The 15,452-nt window shown below is 40.1% G+C and overlaps 1 protein-coding gene across 2 annotated transcripts in view; it reads right to left on the bottom strand.

The window, feature by feature from the left end:
- Nucleotides 1–300: 300 nt before the first annotated feature.
- The window catches only part of SLAIN1 (SLAIN motif family member 1), a 52,656-nt gene continuing 37,504 nt past the window's right edge, over nucleotides 301–15,452 (bottom strand). Inside the window, exons 3-8 of one of the 2 annotated variants that reach the window (XM_019971597.2) lie at nucleotides 15,143–15,292; nucleotides 13,748–13,897; nucleotides 11,148–11,492; nucleotides 6,436–6,591; nucleotides 2,738–3,020; nucleotides 301–1,397 (exon numbers count right to left, since the gene is read on the bottom strand). In XM_019971597.2, the coding sequence (XP_019827156.2) occupies nucleotides 1,322–1,397; nucleotides 2,738–3,020; nucleotides 6,436–6,591; nucleotides 11,148–11,492; nucleotides 13,748–13,897; nucleotides 15,143–15,292 (1,160 nt within the window). In that variant the 3' untranslated portion in view covers nucleotides 301–1,321. The remainder of the gene's footprint in view (nucleotides 1,398–2,737; nucleotides 3,021–6,435; nucleotides 6,592–11,147; nucleotides 11,493–13,747; nucleotides 13,898–15,142; nucleotides 15,293–15,452) is intronic. The other variant, XM_070800368.1, reaches the window with a different exon arrangement.

The raw sequence follows: 15,452 nt of genomic DNA, 5'->3' as shown, positions 1-15,452 counted from the left end.
AGTTCAACCCCCATAAAATATTGGCATCTCCACTGACAGTATTCATCCAGGAATGGGTTTCTGGTTCTTTGGGTTCTAGTGACCTTCTTACATGGGGACCCAAACCCCACTACAGAGCTAAAATCTCACATATCTTACCCCGAGCATTTGAGAGAAAAAGAGTTGCTTACAAATGTGAATACTCTGCCTACCCACTTTAGGTCTGACTGACCTGTTCAAGAGCATCACAATGCTTTCACGATTGCGGTGAAACATAGGTGTGGGGTTGGTATCATTTATGCTGCACATTCATGCGTGACCTGATATTGCCGAAATAGTCTTTATTTCTAAACATTCCAAAACAGCGGTGTACACAGTAACAAATAGTAAGTCATATCCCGTAAGAAAGCATTCATTAGTGCAAATGGATTTTGTAAAAGGTCTATCAAAAAGATTTATTTGCTTTAAAATGCATTCATTTCCAGAAGCATTGTTAATAAAACGTTACAGTTTCATCCTCTGTAAAAGTTTTGAAAATCAATTGTGGTACAGTAGCAAACACTGCAGGTATTAAGTGCAATGAGCTCATGATGCCATTATAAATATGAAAGCCAGGAATGACAATAAGTTAACAATGAAAACAACAAGACCCATTTCACGCTGCTGTCTGGCTGTCTCCTTGCAATGCTTCAGCTTACATTGTGCTCATTCAACAGAAAATTATGTCTCAATTGTGTGATGGATTTTTGCTGATATATCCCTAGAGCTAAAAAAATAGTACCTTACCACAAAAATATTTTTATGGCACAAAATTTAAGTTGTTCCATAGTGGTTCACATAGGTGTAAAAAGAAATAGGCACAAAAAATAAAATTCCTGTAAACTATAAAAAAGTAAATTTCAAAGCATACGTTATATAACCTAGTTGTAAATATGCAATGTATTAAAATACAGAACATGTAATGGGAAGATGTTTAGAACATGTAAGTAAATTGAACAGGTTAAAAAAAAGAAACAAAAACCTCAGATGGCAAAGAAAGCATTATGGATACACCTCAACTCTCTCAAAAAGGATTCAGGTACATTATCAGTTCTACAAAAACGTCCTAGCTCTAAGTGTCACAATACTGCAACCGCGGATCTGTGAACGTTGCAGTATCTCAGGCAAATATTTAAGTGCAATAATTAGTCTCTGGTGATTGGTCCACTGAAAAACAATGCAGTAAATGTGTTAAAATGCAGAAGGGAAAGAATATCCTGACACCCGCTGTTACCCAGCCAGCTGGGTAACACGACCCTCATTTCCAGTTCTTTCCCACTCCTCAAGGGTACAGAAAACTGCATCAGTAGCAACCGTCTCTCCAGTTTCCATCCCTCAGCGTGCTGAGTGAAGACAGAGGCTTTGGAGGCTGAAGGAAACTGTGAAAGGATTAAAAAAGGAAATGGCTTGTAAGTAACCCCACAAGTCGTCGCGCTCTGGTCTCCCCACCCTCACCCCAGCAGTGACAGCGTGCTGGCACTTTCCCCTGTGTGCCTTGGGGTTCTGGCCGTCAACATGCCCATCCTCAGGAATATCCAGTTCCCAGCACGCTGCCACGAGTGTTGTATGTGCACAGGCAGATGTGCAACATAAGGGGAAAACGACCAATATCCTTAAGTGTAGTAAGAGCATTTTAAAATCAGAGAGAAAGATAAACATGACAGAAAAATGGCCTGAAAACATCAGTGGTTGCTTCACTGAAAATTTCTTCATGTAATTCTATTTGTATTCAATCTTACAGATAATCAAGAGATTTGCCTATTATGTTGGCAGCAAATTTTTAAAAAGTGTTAAAACCAATGTTTGCCTAAGTTTGGGGAACCAGACCCTCTATCTGGCAATGACAGCCTATCCAGGAGATTAGTTCGAAGACAGACATCCAAGGACAAATGTACTGTCCACAGGTAACATATGCATCGAACAATGTGATTCTATTCAGTCATGAATGAAACACAGCCCTGCACTGAACTAACACGCACGAAAGTGATTTCTATCTGGATAGTAAGATTATTTACTTTTGTTTTGCAATAGTTTCTAAATTTGCTTTTGATCTGAGCACCTATTATGCATCAGAAAATAAAAACTATACATACCTAATGCATAAATAAAAAAAATTTGTTTCCACATCCTTTGCAAACTGTCACCATGGCTCCCCTCCCTCTCCTCCTTCAAATACTAATTTCTTGTAAGAGTTGTATGTATTTACTGCCTCCATTGTCGCATCATCTAATTTGTCAACTCACTTTTATGGAATTGTTTTTTAACCATAAAACACTCCAGCAGATCCACTTCAGAAAGGACACAACATGACTGTGAGCTCATTGAACATGTGCCCGGCAAGCAATGTGCAATTTAAAAAATTCTACCTGGAACATACCAAAGTTCCCAACATAAGCTAATAAACCCCAACTAAACACCACTTTGAGCGACTGGACTGAACTGAACTGAAACGTCACTAAGATGCTTTTTAAATCATGACTGTGGGAGGAGGGTGTGTTGTGTACATGCCTAACATCATTTGTGCCCATTCTGATTAAAAAAAACAAAAAAAAAAGATTGAAAAATATTGAATCCAGAGGCAGGAGGTCACAAGTCAGGCCACAAGGGGAAGAGTAACCAACCAGGGTTAGACAGAGGAAATGTCAGGGTGGTGCCTGGGGCGGTTTCTAACTGCAGACCACGAACAGGGTTACAAGGAAGAACGGACCAAGGCTCTCACCTTCTGACAGGCTGTGCAATTTTGCTTCGAGGCAGATTACTCCCATTTATTGCCAGTGAAGGTCTTGGAAGTGCGCTGCGGCCCATGATGCCCGAAGCTGCAGCTTTGGTGGGGGTGGGGATCCCCGTGTTGGAGTATAACTGTAAGCTGTTGGATAAGGGCGCGTTACTGCTGCCCTGGACGGTTGGGCTCACGTAGGCCGTGGCTTTAAGCGGCTGCCGCACTGATGCTGGGAAATGTCCCACGCTGTGGATCCTGTGCTGGAGCTGTCCTGGGGATGGAACTAGGAGGAGAGAGAACATGTACACGTTCACCACTGTCTGCACGTGTGTCGTACCCAAAGACGCTGATGCTGTCCGAAAGGGTTTTAAATGTACACATGAAGGTATCTGCATACTGGGCCCAGTGTCTTCTGAAACACCATATACATAAAGTGTTATCGTTTAGCAGCTAAGTTGTGCTAATCCAACTCTTTGCAACCCCATGGACTGTAGCACGCCAGGCTAAAGGCACCCAAACGTTAAGCCCAGAACGAAATGAAATTGTGACATGAACACACTCATGTAACCATACCCACATCAAGACAGCAAAACACCCCCGGCGCTTCAGCAGCTTCTCACGCATCCTCTCCCAATCAACACGCCCCGCAAGTGACTGTTACTTTCATTTTTATCACCACAGATTTGTTATTCCTATTTTGATCTTCATGTAAATGGAATTACAGAGTATGTTCTCTTCTGTGACTGGCTTCTTTGACTCAACATTATGTTTTTGAGATTTATCCATATATTTGCATTGCTGTGTGGTATTCCACAGAATGTATGTTAAAATCCATTCTCCTGATGATGCAAAGCTTGGTTACTTCCAAGTCTGGGGTTTTATGAACATTCTTGAATATGCATTGGTGTTCAGATGTATTATATTACAAGTATATTCCAAATTTATAACTATTAGGATAATGAAGTTATCAAAGCTGCTGAACATAACATCAAAATAGAAAAAAAATCAGTTGTATTTCTAAATTATCAGTGAACTAAAATTTGAAAAAAATGCTACTTATGAAAGCATTTTTAAGATAAAATACTTAGGAATAAACTTAACTATAGCTGTATTAAACCTCTATACAGGAAGCTACAAAACTTTGACAGATAAGACCTAAGTAAATGAGGGGATATTCCATGTTAATGAATTAGAAAACTAATATTGCTAAGATACCAATTCTAAAATTTAACTACAGATTAAATGAAATTTCAAAAAGTATATCATTTGAAATGAAACTCCAGAAGAGTTATTTCAGGAAGGCAGTCCTATTAGTCCCATTAACTCTCCTACACACAAGACAGATAACTACATTGAGTTTAAAAAGAAATAACAGAGAAACTAGTCAAGATTAATAGACACAAGCCTAATTTTACAAATGAGAAAACAAGGATCAGAAAGGATACACAGTTTCCCATGCATGTATGACTAAGAAAAGACCCAGACTCGAGCTGTTGCCTGCAAACCTAGCGTCTTCCTTCTGGAGTTGCCTCTCCAACCTTCTCTGTTCACTCTGTTCGCTCCAGAAGGCACACCAGTCCAGAACTAGCTCTTCACGAAACACACACATGATGTTTATATACACGCATGATGTTCATATACATGCATGATGTATAAAGGATATTTGCTTAGGGATCAAAGTCAATGAGAACAGAGTCCTGAGATCTGAAACAAGTTCACGACTGACCTCCTCTTACACATTAACACTCAAGTTCTTTTGTTTTCTCTCATTATTATGCTTGAGTTACACACAATGATTTTTCTATTTCATTTCTTTATGTTTATTAATTGCAATTCTTCTATAAAGAAGAATTTCCCCTCTTCTCCATTTATTCAATTAAGTATGAAGCTATGATGATTTAATCTATGGGTTATAATCTTTTAATATAATCATTTATTCTGTAGCTCAATCTGTCGCAGGTTTGGTCTCTGGGAGTTTCATCAAGCCGTTTCCTGTATCCTTTTGACATGCTCTCATCATTTTTTCAGGACTTCCATCAAGACTTTCCATTGTTTGTAGGGTATGTTCTATTTTGGGTTACTTACATTTTTCTGGCACTCAAACTGTGCTACTGATCCACACCGAATTAGAGTTCACAAAAACTCCTCACCATCACCCTGTTTGCTACTGTCATGACTGTATTTTCCCCTTCTATGTTTATACTGTTGACTTTTATACTCAAGCACAGAACTTCTATCTCAGTTAAATTTCATCATGATGTATTTGGCCATCTGCCCTAACCTCCTGACATAAAATTAGAAAGCAGTCCTCGGTTTCCCACCATTAGTTCCTAGGCCATCTTCTGTGTCTTTACACAAGCCTTTAATTCAAATATTAATAGATGAAGACCTAAGATCCAGCCCTACAGTGTTCATTTATACATTTGTTCAAACATCTCCTGAGAGCTCAATGTGCCCAGCAGCAAGTTAGGTGCTGGGGACAGAAAGTCAGATGAACTATGGTCCACACCTAGGAAAAGCCAGTAAGCTAGTATGGAAGATGAACATTAACGACAGTACAGTGTGACACAGTGAATGACACAAGCAGCAACCAGAAACCTGACCCATTCTCAACCTGTGGAGGAACCTGGGGTAGTTTATCAGGGGCACCAAGGAGTCTGCTGGGTGGAAACCTAAGCCATCTGGTTGATGGTGCTCGGCCACACACTTGGCCTTCCAGGTCTGGGTACATCAATACTGGGCCTGTGGCCTTGAATCTGCCTCCCAGGGGTCAGTCTTGGACTTAACCCTGACTACCCATACAGGTCAGAGAAGGCAATGGCACCCCACTCCAGCACTCTTGCCTGGAAAATCCCATGGACGGAGGAGCCTGGTGGGCTGCAGTCCATGGGGTCGCGAAGAGTCGGACACGACTGAGCGACTTCACTTTCATTTTTCACTTTCATGCATTGGAGAAGGAAATGGCAACCCACTCCAGTGTTCTTGCCTGGAGAATCCCAGGGATGGGGGAGCCTGGTAGGCTGCCATCTATGGGGTCGCACAGAGTCGGACATGACTGAAGTGACTTAGCAGCAGCAGCAACCCATACAGGCAGCATTCGTGGGGGGCAGGGAACCTGGAGCCAAGACTTCCCAACACAAAGTGAGAACACAAGAACGCTAGACTGTACTCTCACCATGCTCCTCATCACTGGGTAAAACATACAGAGAATGAAAGACTGTGGGCAAACTGCAATGAAGTAGGTAAATCCTACTCTTCAGTCACACTAAAACAGAACTTCATTTGCCCCGGGAAAGCTATGGACTGATGCAAAACAAGACCACAGTAAGAGCTGGACAGAATAGCTGTGCTTTCCTCTGAGTAAATATATCAAGTGCACAGCTAGAAAGAGGCAGGACCGCACAGAAAACATTTTTGTATGATGAGTAAAGAGATCAATCACCATTCAGGGCTTCTACTTCTATCCTTAGGTATAAAGGCTAACATACAATTTGCTAATTATTAATTGGTAACATATAATTTGCTAATTATTAACAGGCACCAGTGAAAATACTTCTTAATGGTGAAATACAAAATAAAAGTCAAAAGGATAACTTTCTCTGTAGTGTTCAGAGAAAGAAAGAAAAATGAAATAGTAAGATATTTTCCTAATGGTGTTATAACTAACTGAAAATTACCAAAAAATCTGTCATACTTACTACAAGACTGTATTCTTGAAATTCCATTTGCAGCTCCATGCAAGCTTGAGTCAAAACTCTGACTATTCCGCACGGTGACTGGAGAACTCCCATTGCTACTAATAGTGGTTGTACTTGGCATCCGAGCTAGGTTAGGCATACTTCTTCGGAGCTTGTCTAGAAAAGTATTTTACTGTGTTAAAAAAAAATCACTACTTTTATGCTGATTAAGACACTAGATTTCAAAAGTAAATACAAAGAGAAATCATATTTTGTTCAATGACAAACAAATTATCATACGTGTTATGAACTCTAAGAAGCTAACTGATTACCCCTCGTATAGGGAGACACTTAATATCTTCAGAAAGGCTCCACCAAACAAACAGCTAATGGAAAGCATTTTTTCTTTAAAAATGGGAGGGATTAGCTAGTCAATTAGCTGTCTGTTCTTAGATAAAATTATATCAAAATGAGGTTAGACAATAATCTTACAGCCATTAACATTAAAAAAAAAAAAAAACCCTAGAAATTGTTACATGTTAGTTAAAAAAAACACCTAGAGGTGTCAAACCAACTATTACTGAAACTTTTGGTAGAACATCAAAAAGAAAGAAATTTTTAAAATTCTAACTTGAGATGTTTTGAGAAAGCCACTCATCACATCAACATGATCACATTAACTTCTGGAAAGTTTTAAGGGTCATGAGTATGCCACCAAACCTTTGGAGACTTCAGACACTTCCCTTTCTTTTTCTTGCTGAATACACCTTCTACCACCAAGAGGCAGCAGAGAGTAAGCCACACACAGACCTCTATGAATTTTAATTCAGCCACGAAGCAACTTAGCATGTATGCACACACAAGACTGTAGCTCTACAATGTAGACAGTTTACTCTTTATTAATACCATGCCCGCCAAGCCAACGTGTATGTATCAGGTCATTCAAGCTCAGAAAACAGATATATTTGAATACTAAGCAAAAACCCATTCAAGGACAAACCTGATTCCTTTTTCTCTCCTTCACACAGACACAGCTCCATCTACATCACTTAGATCCCTGAAGTCACCTAATCTAGAAAGGGGTGTTAGCTTCCAAGTTTCACCTCCCTTCTTCTTCCTCAACTCCAAGTCCTGTCAATTCTGCCTCGTAAATATTTAACACATCTCCCTCTACCACCCTAGCACAGACCTCATGATCTGTCATCCACATTTTCACAGAATCGTCTTAACGGGTTTCTGTGCACCCTGTCTGTTCCTCCCCACCTTCCATATAGCTGGTGACTTCCAGCCACTTCCTAAAATCCTCCAATAGCTCCCCTTCCCCTTCCTCTGAAAGCCCAAGCTCCTGGGCTGAGCAAAGATCCTTCCAAGGTGTGGTCCCTGCAGACCTCTCCACCCTCACCTTCTGCTGCCCCTGCCTTACAGCCTGCTCGCCAACCAGAGTGAACCACAGCGTTTCCAAATACTTCACATGTCCCTGCATCCGTGAACATGCTGGTCCTTCCTCTTGGACACCATTCCTCATTTTATGGAATGAATGAATAAACGCATATTTATGCTATACAGTGGGCTTCCCTTATGGCTCAGCTGGTAAAGAATGTGCCTGCAATGTGGGAGACCTGGTTCGATCCCTGCGTTGTGAAGAGTCCCTGGAGAAGGGAACGGCTACCTACTCCCCATTCTGACCTGGAAAATTTCATGGACTGTATAGTGCATGGGGTTGCAAAGAGTCAGACATTGCGGAGCAACTTTCACTCACTCATGGTATACAGTGTGTTAGGCGAGTTTCCAACTCTCAATGGGATTATAGTCTAGACCATTGTTTCTCAATCTTTTCTTCTATTATCCATCTTTAGGGATCCATTAAGGAATAAAGGCAGCAGCCAGTTACCCACCAAATATCTAAAGCTAGCCTTCCCGTGAATACAGGTCCTCAGGCTAATACCAACATGTCACTGATCACCCTCCTCCCCCGCCAAATCCTAAAAATTACAGTTAGCAAATGTTCTGTAAGATTTAATCATTTATCATACCTAGCAAACTACTCAAAATACAGTAGTCCCTCCCTTTCTTAACAGCAGGTGATATGTTTCAAGACCCTCGGGAATGCCTGAATCCATCAATAGTATTAATACATAGTACTGAACTTTATAAAGCTTCCCTGGTGGCTCAGATGGTAAAGTATATGCCTGCAGTGCAGGAGACCCAGATTCAATCCCTGGATTGGGAAGATCCCCTGGAGAAGGGAATGGCAACCCACTCCAGCATTCTTGCCTAGAGAATGCCATGGACAGAGGAGTCTGGCGGGCTACAGTCATGGAGTCGCAAACAGTCAGACACCACTGAGTGACTAACACACACAATGAACCTTAGGATGTTTCTCCTGCACAGGTACTGACGGGCAGGTAGCATGCAGAGCATGGATACACCTGACAGAGGGAGGACGTGTGTCCCACCTGGGACACAGCAGGAAGGCACAAGATTTCCTCACAGTACTCAGGACAGCACACGCTTTAAAACTTACAACTCTGTATTTCTGGAATTTTCCATTTAACATTTTCAGACTGCAGATGACCATGGGTAACCGAAGTCACAGGTAAGGAGGGACTACTGAGTGCTCCTTTTAATCCCATGAGCCCCAGAAATATTCCAAGGACTTTGAAGAGCCATCCCTTTTGAACCCAAGCAGGGTAGGAGCTATGGAAATAGTTACTACCACACATTTCTGTTTTATTTTTAATTAAATTAGATCAGTATTATAACAATTGTTTTCTTCCATCTATATTATTTTAATAATTTAGAAAAATAATTGATAGATTAGTTTCCAAGTTACAACTCTTATTCTACAATTTTGTTTAAATAATACTGTGGTAACAAATGAAAGTTCAGATATCTGCGCCATATTAGTAAAAGTTTAAAAAAAAGTGGAGATGAGGATACAACCTTTACTTTTTAGCACTTTTAACTTTGTCAGCAATTTTTGTTTCAGGAGAAACAGTCATCATTTCATTGATTCCTTATAACAAACTTAGGTTAAAGGATTACATGTTACACGAAGGAGAATGTATATCAGATGACTTGATACCTGAGTTTTCTAAGAAAGGGATGTTACTTATCTACATTTTGTAACCAAATGAATGAAAACTCAGAGACATGGGAAGACAGGGAAAGGTGTAAGTGGTAGGCCAGACTGGCAACTCAGCGTCTACCAGCCTTCACAGCTTGTGTGCTCAGCCATCAAGTTGATCAGCCAGACGTTCAATCCAGAGAACTGCTGTTATCTTCCATTTCCTTTGCATGTAGAGACCAGCCCTTTTAGAGAAATAAAACTACCACAGTCAGACACTAGCCTGAGATATGTTTCCATTTTCCTAATAGGAACCATCGTAACACAGGTTTAGGTAAACCTAATCCTTTTCATAATGGTGTTGAATGTAAGTTAACACCACTTTTCTAAGGGGGAAAAATGATCCCACTGACAATACTAATCAAGATGCAGAGGGAGCATCTACTGGATAGGCAGGATATGACAAAAAAAAAAAAAAAAAAACCCCTTCATGGGAACAACTCTGGGTGCTCTCTCCTGCAGTTTTAATGATCCGGTAGTTACTGTCTTTGATATTATGAGCTTTAATGAATTGATCATCAATGGCAGTCACTTTACCTGCCACAGTTTTCTTTTAGATTTGAAATCTGAAAGTATTAAACAGAGATAAGTTCTAACTATTAAACCTTAAATATGTTCAAATGATCTCTCAATTAGCATGAAAATTACAAGTACAGAGGAAGATAAAGTAAAAACTTCGTACATGCTGGCAGGTGATGACTAGTACAATTTGTATCTGGCCTTGCAACATTTTTAAATAACTTGCTTAAATGATCATTTCTGGGCCCAGGTGTGAGAAATGGTACTACATAATAATTCAAAAATATAAGTCTATAAATATGGCTTGTTTCTCCATACGCTACAGGATTTGTGTGTGAGGGTTGGACTGATCGTTATCGTAAAAACATACCAGGCTAAAATATCACATGATTATTCTCCATGTAGTTCTTGGAAGTCATGATCTATAACTCCTGAGAGTGAGGAAGGAAGATAAATGATGAAGAGGGAGGTAGAAAAAAAATACAAAAGAGAATAACATATATTCCAACCCTCTGTGTTGACACCAGGACACATCACCTTGCTGTTACCACACACAACCTCAGCCTCCATATCCACACTGCTGTGCAGACCTAACTCTAGATGTCAAGAAGTCAGGGGAAAGCACACTCCAGCATCCCCTAGGTCTCCACATGCACAAGCAGCAGCCTCGCCAAGCACCGTCGTCCAGGCTCACCATCCAGCATTCTGAGCCAGAGGCAGGTGGGGAGAGACGCGGGGTTTCGAGAAAGACAAGGGAGGGTGCAGCTCTGTGCCTCCAACTCTATGAAGCTCTTCCACGAGCCCCTCAACTCCCGCAACCCTGCCGCACTATACTTATACCAGGCGCAACATAAAGATGCTTCCCATTTCTGACTCCATCTGTTACATCACAGAGGTTTTCTTGAAGCTGTAAATCTCTAAGTCTGAGACACGTAATCAAAAGCGGATCAATCAGAGACTTAAGTGTACATCAACTGAACTGGTAAGGCCTTGAGGCTGTACTTAAGTTCACCTCAGAAACAATCCATTTCTTGGCCACATAGGAAAGATCTAAGCATATCAGATACCAAAACGGCCTACAACCTACCTCCTCCATTGGTCCTGTTGGGCTGCTGATCTGGAGTCTGGACTTGAGGTGAATAATACTGTTGCTGCTGGTAATTATTTGAAGGAAAATACTGCGAACTGGGGCTCCTCCTACACTCCCGAATGCTGGAGAAAGTCTGTGAATGGGGTATTCCTCTTTGGAAAGGGGAACATCTTGGAAGACGGGGCTGAGGTGGTGGCAAATGATCGAATTCCTCCTCATCCTCCAGGCTGAATCGATCATATTCTTGATCACTACATGTCCCTTTTTTTCCTGAATTCAGTGACACACTGGAGCTGTGTCTCGACACAGATGCTGAAGTAGAAGCATAGTCTTGCCTGAGACCTGTAAGAACAACAGGAAATACTATTACCTTAGGAGACATTTCAGTTTGGCTTAATTATTGAGTTCTAGTTCATCAAATATTGCAGGAAAATTCATGCCAAGCACACGATTCAAATGGAGACCCGCTGTCTTGCTCTTAGTTTATTAAAACCCAAGAAAATAGACACATTTACCTACCAAACGGACAGCTAATACTAGACTATCCTGTTTTAGGGGAAAAAAAAAAACTGCCCTAATTCCAGGGATGATTAAATACACGGCTCCAGTTCATCAATCAGTGTCTGTCAATATCCCTAAGCAATTCCTGATGAAATCTGGAGAGATGCTTACGAAGGGTGCGTCGGAAAACCTATTCTTCATCATTAGGAGCAGTTAACTGTGAGTTAAGACAATTCAAAGAATCAACTCTCTGCCCATGTAGGCGCTCCTTCTGCTCCCCACCCCAGCTTTCAAAGTCAAAGGAAAGTTCAAAACCTAAGGCACAATATTTTCCTAACAAGGTCACTTCTCTTGTTCTTTTTGTTACTAATATTACCTTTTTCAAAGCATGCTAACACTTCAAAACTTCAGTAGTTTCTGGGGTCATCCTCAATGACAGTCATCTAAAAATAGTCAACCTGCAAGTCTCTACTTATTTATCTCACTGCCAACTCACAACTTTTTTTAAAGTGGCCTGTGCCTGACTACTTAACTCCTGAGGCTGACATCTCATCTCTCAGCTACCTGTTTTTTAGAAAGAGTTACTGTCAGTTTACTGTCATAGAATATAAAATAATCACTTTTCCTTTCAAAATGTTATCTTATTTAATCCTGCACAAGAAACATAGTGTTTCTCATAGCAGCCTTGCTCAATTCTAAAAGCAGGAAACTGTATTTGCTCAAATGATACTTGGCTATTTCTATTTATGTTGGCCTGAGAAGCTAACTCCAAAATAAGCTTAGCCCAGTTCTGTGATCTACATCTTCTTTTGCCTTTTGATACCATTAATACCATGGAAGTCGTTCACTCTCAGATTACTTGCTGTAACTTTACTGCACAACCATTTCCAATTATCCCCTAAACTGTCCCATTTCTAATTATCTCCTCTTCCATAATTATGTATCTTGAGAAATGTATGTTTTTTATTGAAATATAGTTAACTTACAATGTTTTGTTAATTTCTACTGCATGGCAAAGTGATTCTTTTTCTTTATGGTTCATCTCAGAATACTGAGATAGTTCCCTCTGCTACACAGCAGGCTCTTGTTGTTTATCCACTCTCTATATTAAAAAGTTTGCATCTGAGAAGGCATTTTTAGTGGACTGTTTATTAAGATAACTGCACACTCACTTTGCCCACTTTCCTTGATGGTATCACTGTGCAAAATCGTAGCATAAAAGGACAACTAGAATACTGGCAGTGATACAAACCCATCTGACTTAGATTTTCCCACTATTATTTATATATATGTACCTGTGTTCGTATTAAATTCTATACAATTTTATCACCTGTAGACTGGTATAACTACCACCACACTCCAAACTGCTACAGGCTCCCCAAATCCCTCATGCTGCCCTCTTATAACCATGCCCACCTCCCTCCTGAGAGCCCACATCGTGTCCCATGTCCCTGAGCCCAACAGCCACTATTATGCCATCCATTTCTAAAATGTCATTCCAAAATGTTATCTAAAGGGAATTATACAGTATGCAACCTGGGGCATCTTTTTCACTCAGCATAATTCCCTGGAGATACACCCAAGATGGTATGTCTATCAGACTTTCTTCTTTCTTCTTGCTGAGTAGTACTCCACAGTATGGAGGTATCCCAGCTTGACGGACCACTTATTATTGAAGGACATCAGAGATCATTCTGGTTTTTAGCTATTATTACAAATAAAGCTGCTATGAACATTCATGTACATGTTTTGTGTTTTTGAACACAAGTTTCCATCGTTCTAGGATAAATGCCCAGAATACAATGTGCTGGGCCTTATAGAAATGGCAGTTACTCTAAGAAACTGGCGAACTGTTTCCACAGTGGCTATACTGGCAATGTTTTTACATCCATGTATTTTGGCTGGAGTACATCTCAATATTTTACAATGGTTATGAGACTGAGAAGCACTTAACTGCTCTACCTCCAGAGTAGGATGGTATAAGAGAAAGAATAGAACTGTTTGCCCATTAACTGGGGGAGAAATGCCTGAAATCTTAGATTTCAAGTAGAAGCCTCTAATGTAAGACGTTTTCTAGTTTACAAAGAGGAACATACTTTCTTCTTGCAGACGAGCCATGATCTGAACATCTGTGAGGTCCTGTAACTTGTATCCCATGGAGATAGAATCGTCTTCCAGCTCAGAAGTACTCAGCTCACTGTCTATGGATGACTGGGGACTCAGAGGGGAGCCCCTGGATGTGTAACCTAAAAACAAGGAAGCACGTTTGTTATTAACTCTAAAGAACTGATATCTGTAAGTGCTTTACAGTTTATACATCAACAGTCAGCAAATCAAGGCATTCTCCAATCCAAGGACACAGAGTGGCTGATGGATATATAAAAACAGAAAAAAAAAGAGACTCCTCTGTATTTTTCCTGTTTTCATAAGTCACCAAAAAAAAAAAACGGCCAGCACACCACTGTGACAAGACAATGGCAAGACAATACGCGTGTTCTCACGTGTCTGTAATTCACATGCACAAAACCACTCATCTTCTGGTTTCAAAGTGAGTGTTTATAGTTCGAAAACCACTCTCTGCTGTACACTACAAAAACTGTCAAGAAGGTAGATTTCAGTAGATTTCACGTTACGTGTATTGTTTACCACCATAAGACAAGAAAAATCAATCATGCTAAACCTGCATCCTATTAGCTTAACTATATGCCTACAGGCATTAAGAGGCACATGCTGTACACTTCCAATTAATAATCAGACACGCTTGTTGCTGGTAATAATGGATTATATATTTTAAAATAAATTTTAATCTGGTACATTTTTTAAACAGGTGCAAACAGCAGTGCCAGAAATGGATAAGAATATCATACATAAAAGGCACATGTCCACACAAAAGCACACACAAAACCTTCATAAACCTTGACCACTCTATCTGTGATGATAGAGTCCTCACAGGAGACTAGAAGTCACTCATGAAAGTAAGCAGTGACTTGAGATAAGACAACCAAGGAAGAAAGGACCCAAGAGAGAAAATTATAAGAATGGAATCACACCAGTGCTCAAACAATGAAGGAACTGTTGAGATGGCCATCACATATAAAGCTACTATGACTATTCTTTCTATATAACCCTGACTTAAAAAGTGATCAAAAAGTTTTTAAACAAGATATAAAAGTCTTATAATCTTCAACCATTATGAAAGTACCTCTATTTTGTTCGACATTTAATTTTAAAAGCACATTTGGAAATACATATATGTAATATACACATTTGATAAGGAGGTAAAGCTGCCTGCTATACAAAATGAAGAGCAGATTAATGATATTAAAGTATAAATTAATGCTAGCCTTTTTCGTACAAAGTAGATATGCAGCAAACTCCCCATCATGATAAAATTACCCTCAAGCTTTGCAATGAAAGGTGGATTATTTTTTAAGCTGTGTTTGGTGACCGATTCACAAAGTAAGCAGCTAATCAAGAAGTTGAAATATTACCTGTTCTTTCAGGTGTTAGTATTGCTTTATTTGAGGTTTTAGAGAAGCTGGGAGTATTAATGCCATTGCTATAAGGGCTGAGTCTCGCCACAGGACTATAAGGAAAAGCCAGTGAGACATTTGAAGGGAAGAGACTTCGCCATCGGCTGGCTGTCACAGAAGCAGAAAATAAACAGCAGCAGTTAGCCATACAGAAGCAAACGTGGACTGGTCAGAGAGAAAGGGAAGAGGTTAAAAAAAAACGAAGAGACAAAGCAACTTTTCACTCTTAACTGCCTCTCATTTCTCTTAGGGAAAAATATGTAAAAAT

This window comes from Bos indicus, chromosome 12 (genome assembly GCF_029378745.1).
Source record: "Bos indicus isolate NIAB-ARS_2022 breed Sahiwal x Tharparkar chromosome 12, NIAB-ARS_B.indTharparkar_mat_pri_1.0, whole genome shotgun sequence".
NCBI classification, from domain to species: domain Eukaryota; kingdom Metazoa; phylum Chordata; class Mammalia; order Artiodactyla; family Bovidae; genus Bos; species Bos indicus.
This window is presented reverse-complemented; position numbering and strand designations above follow the sequence as displayed.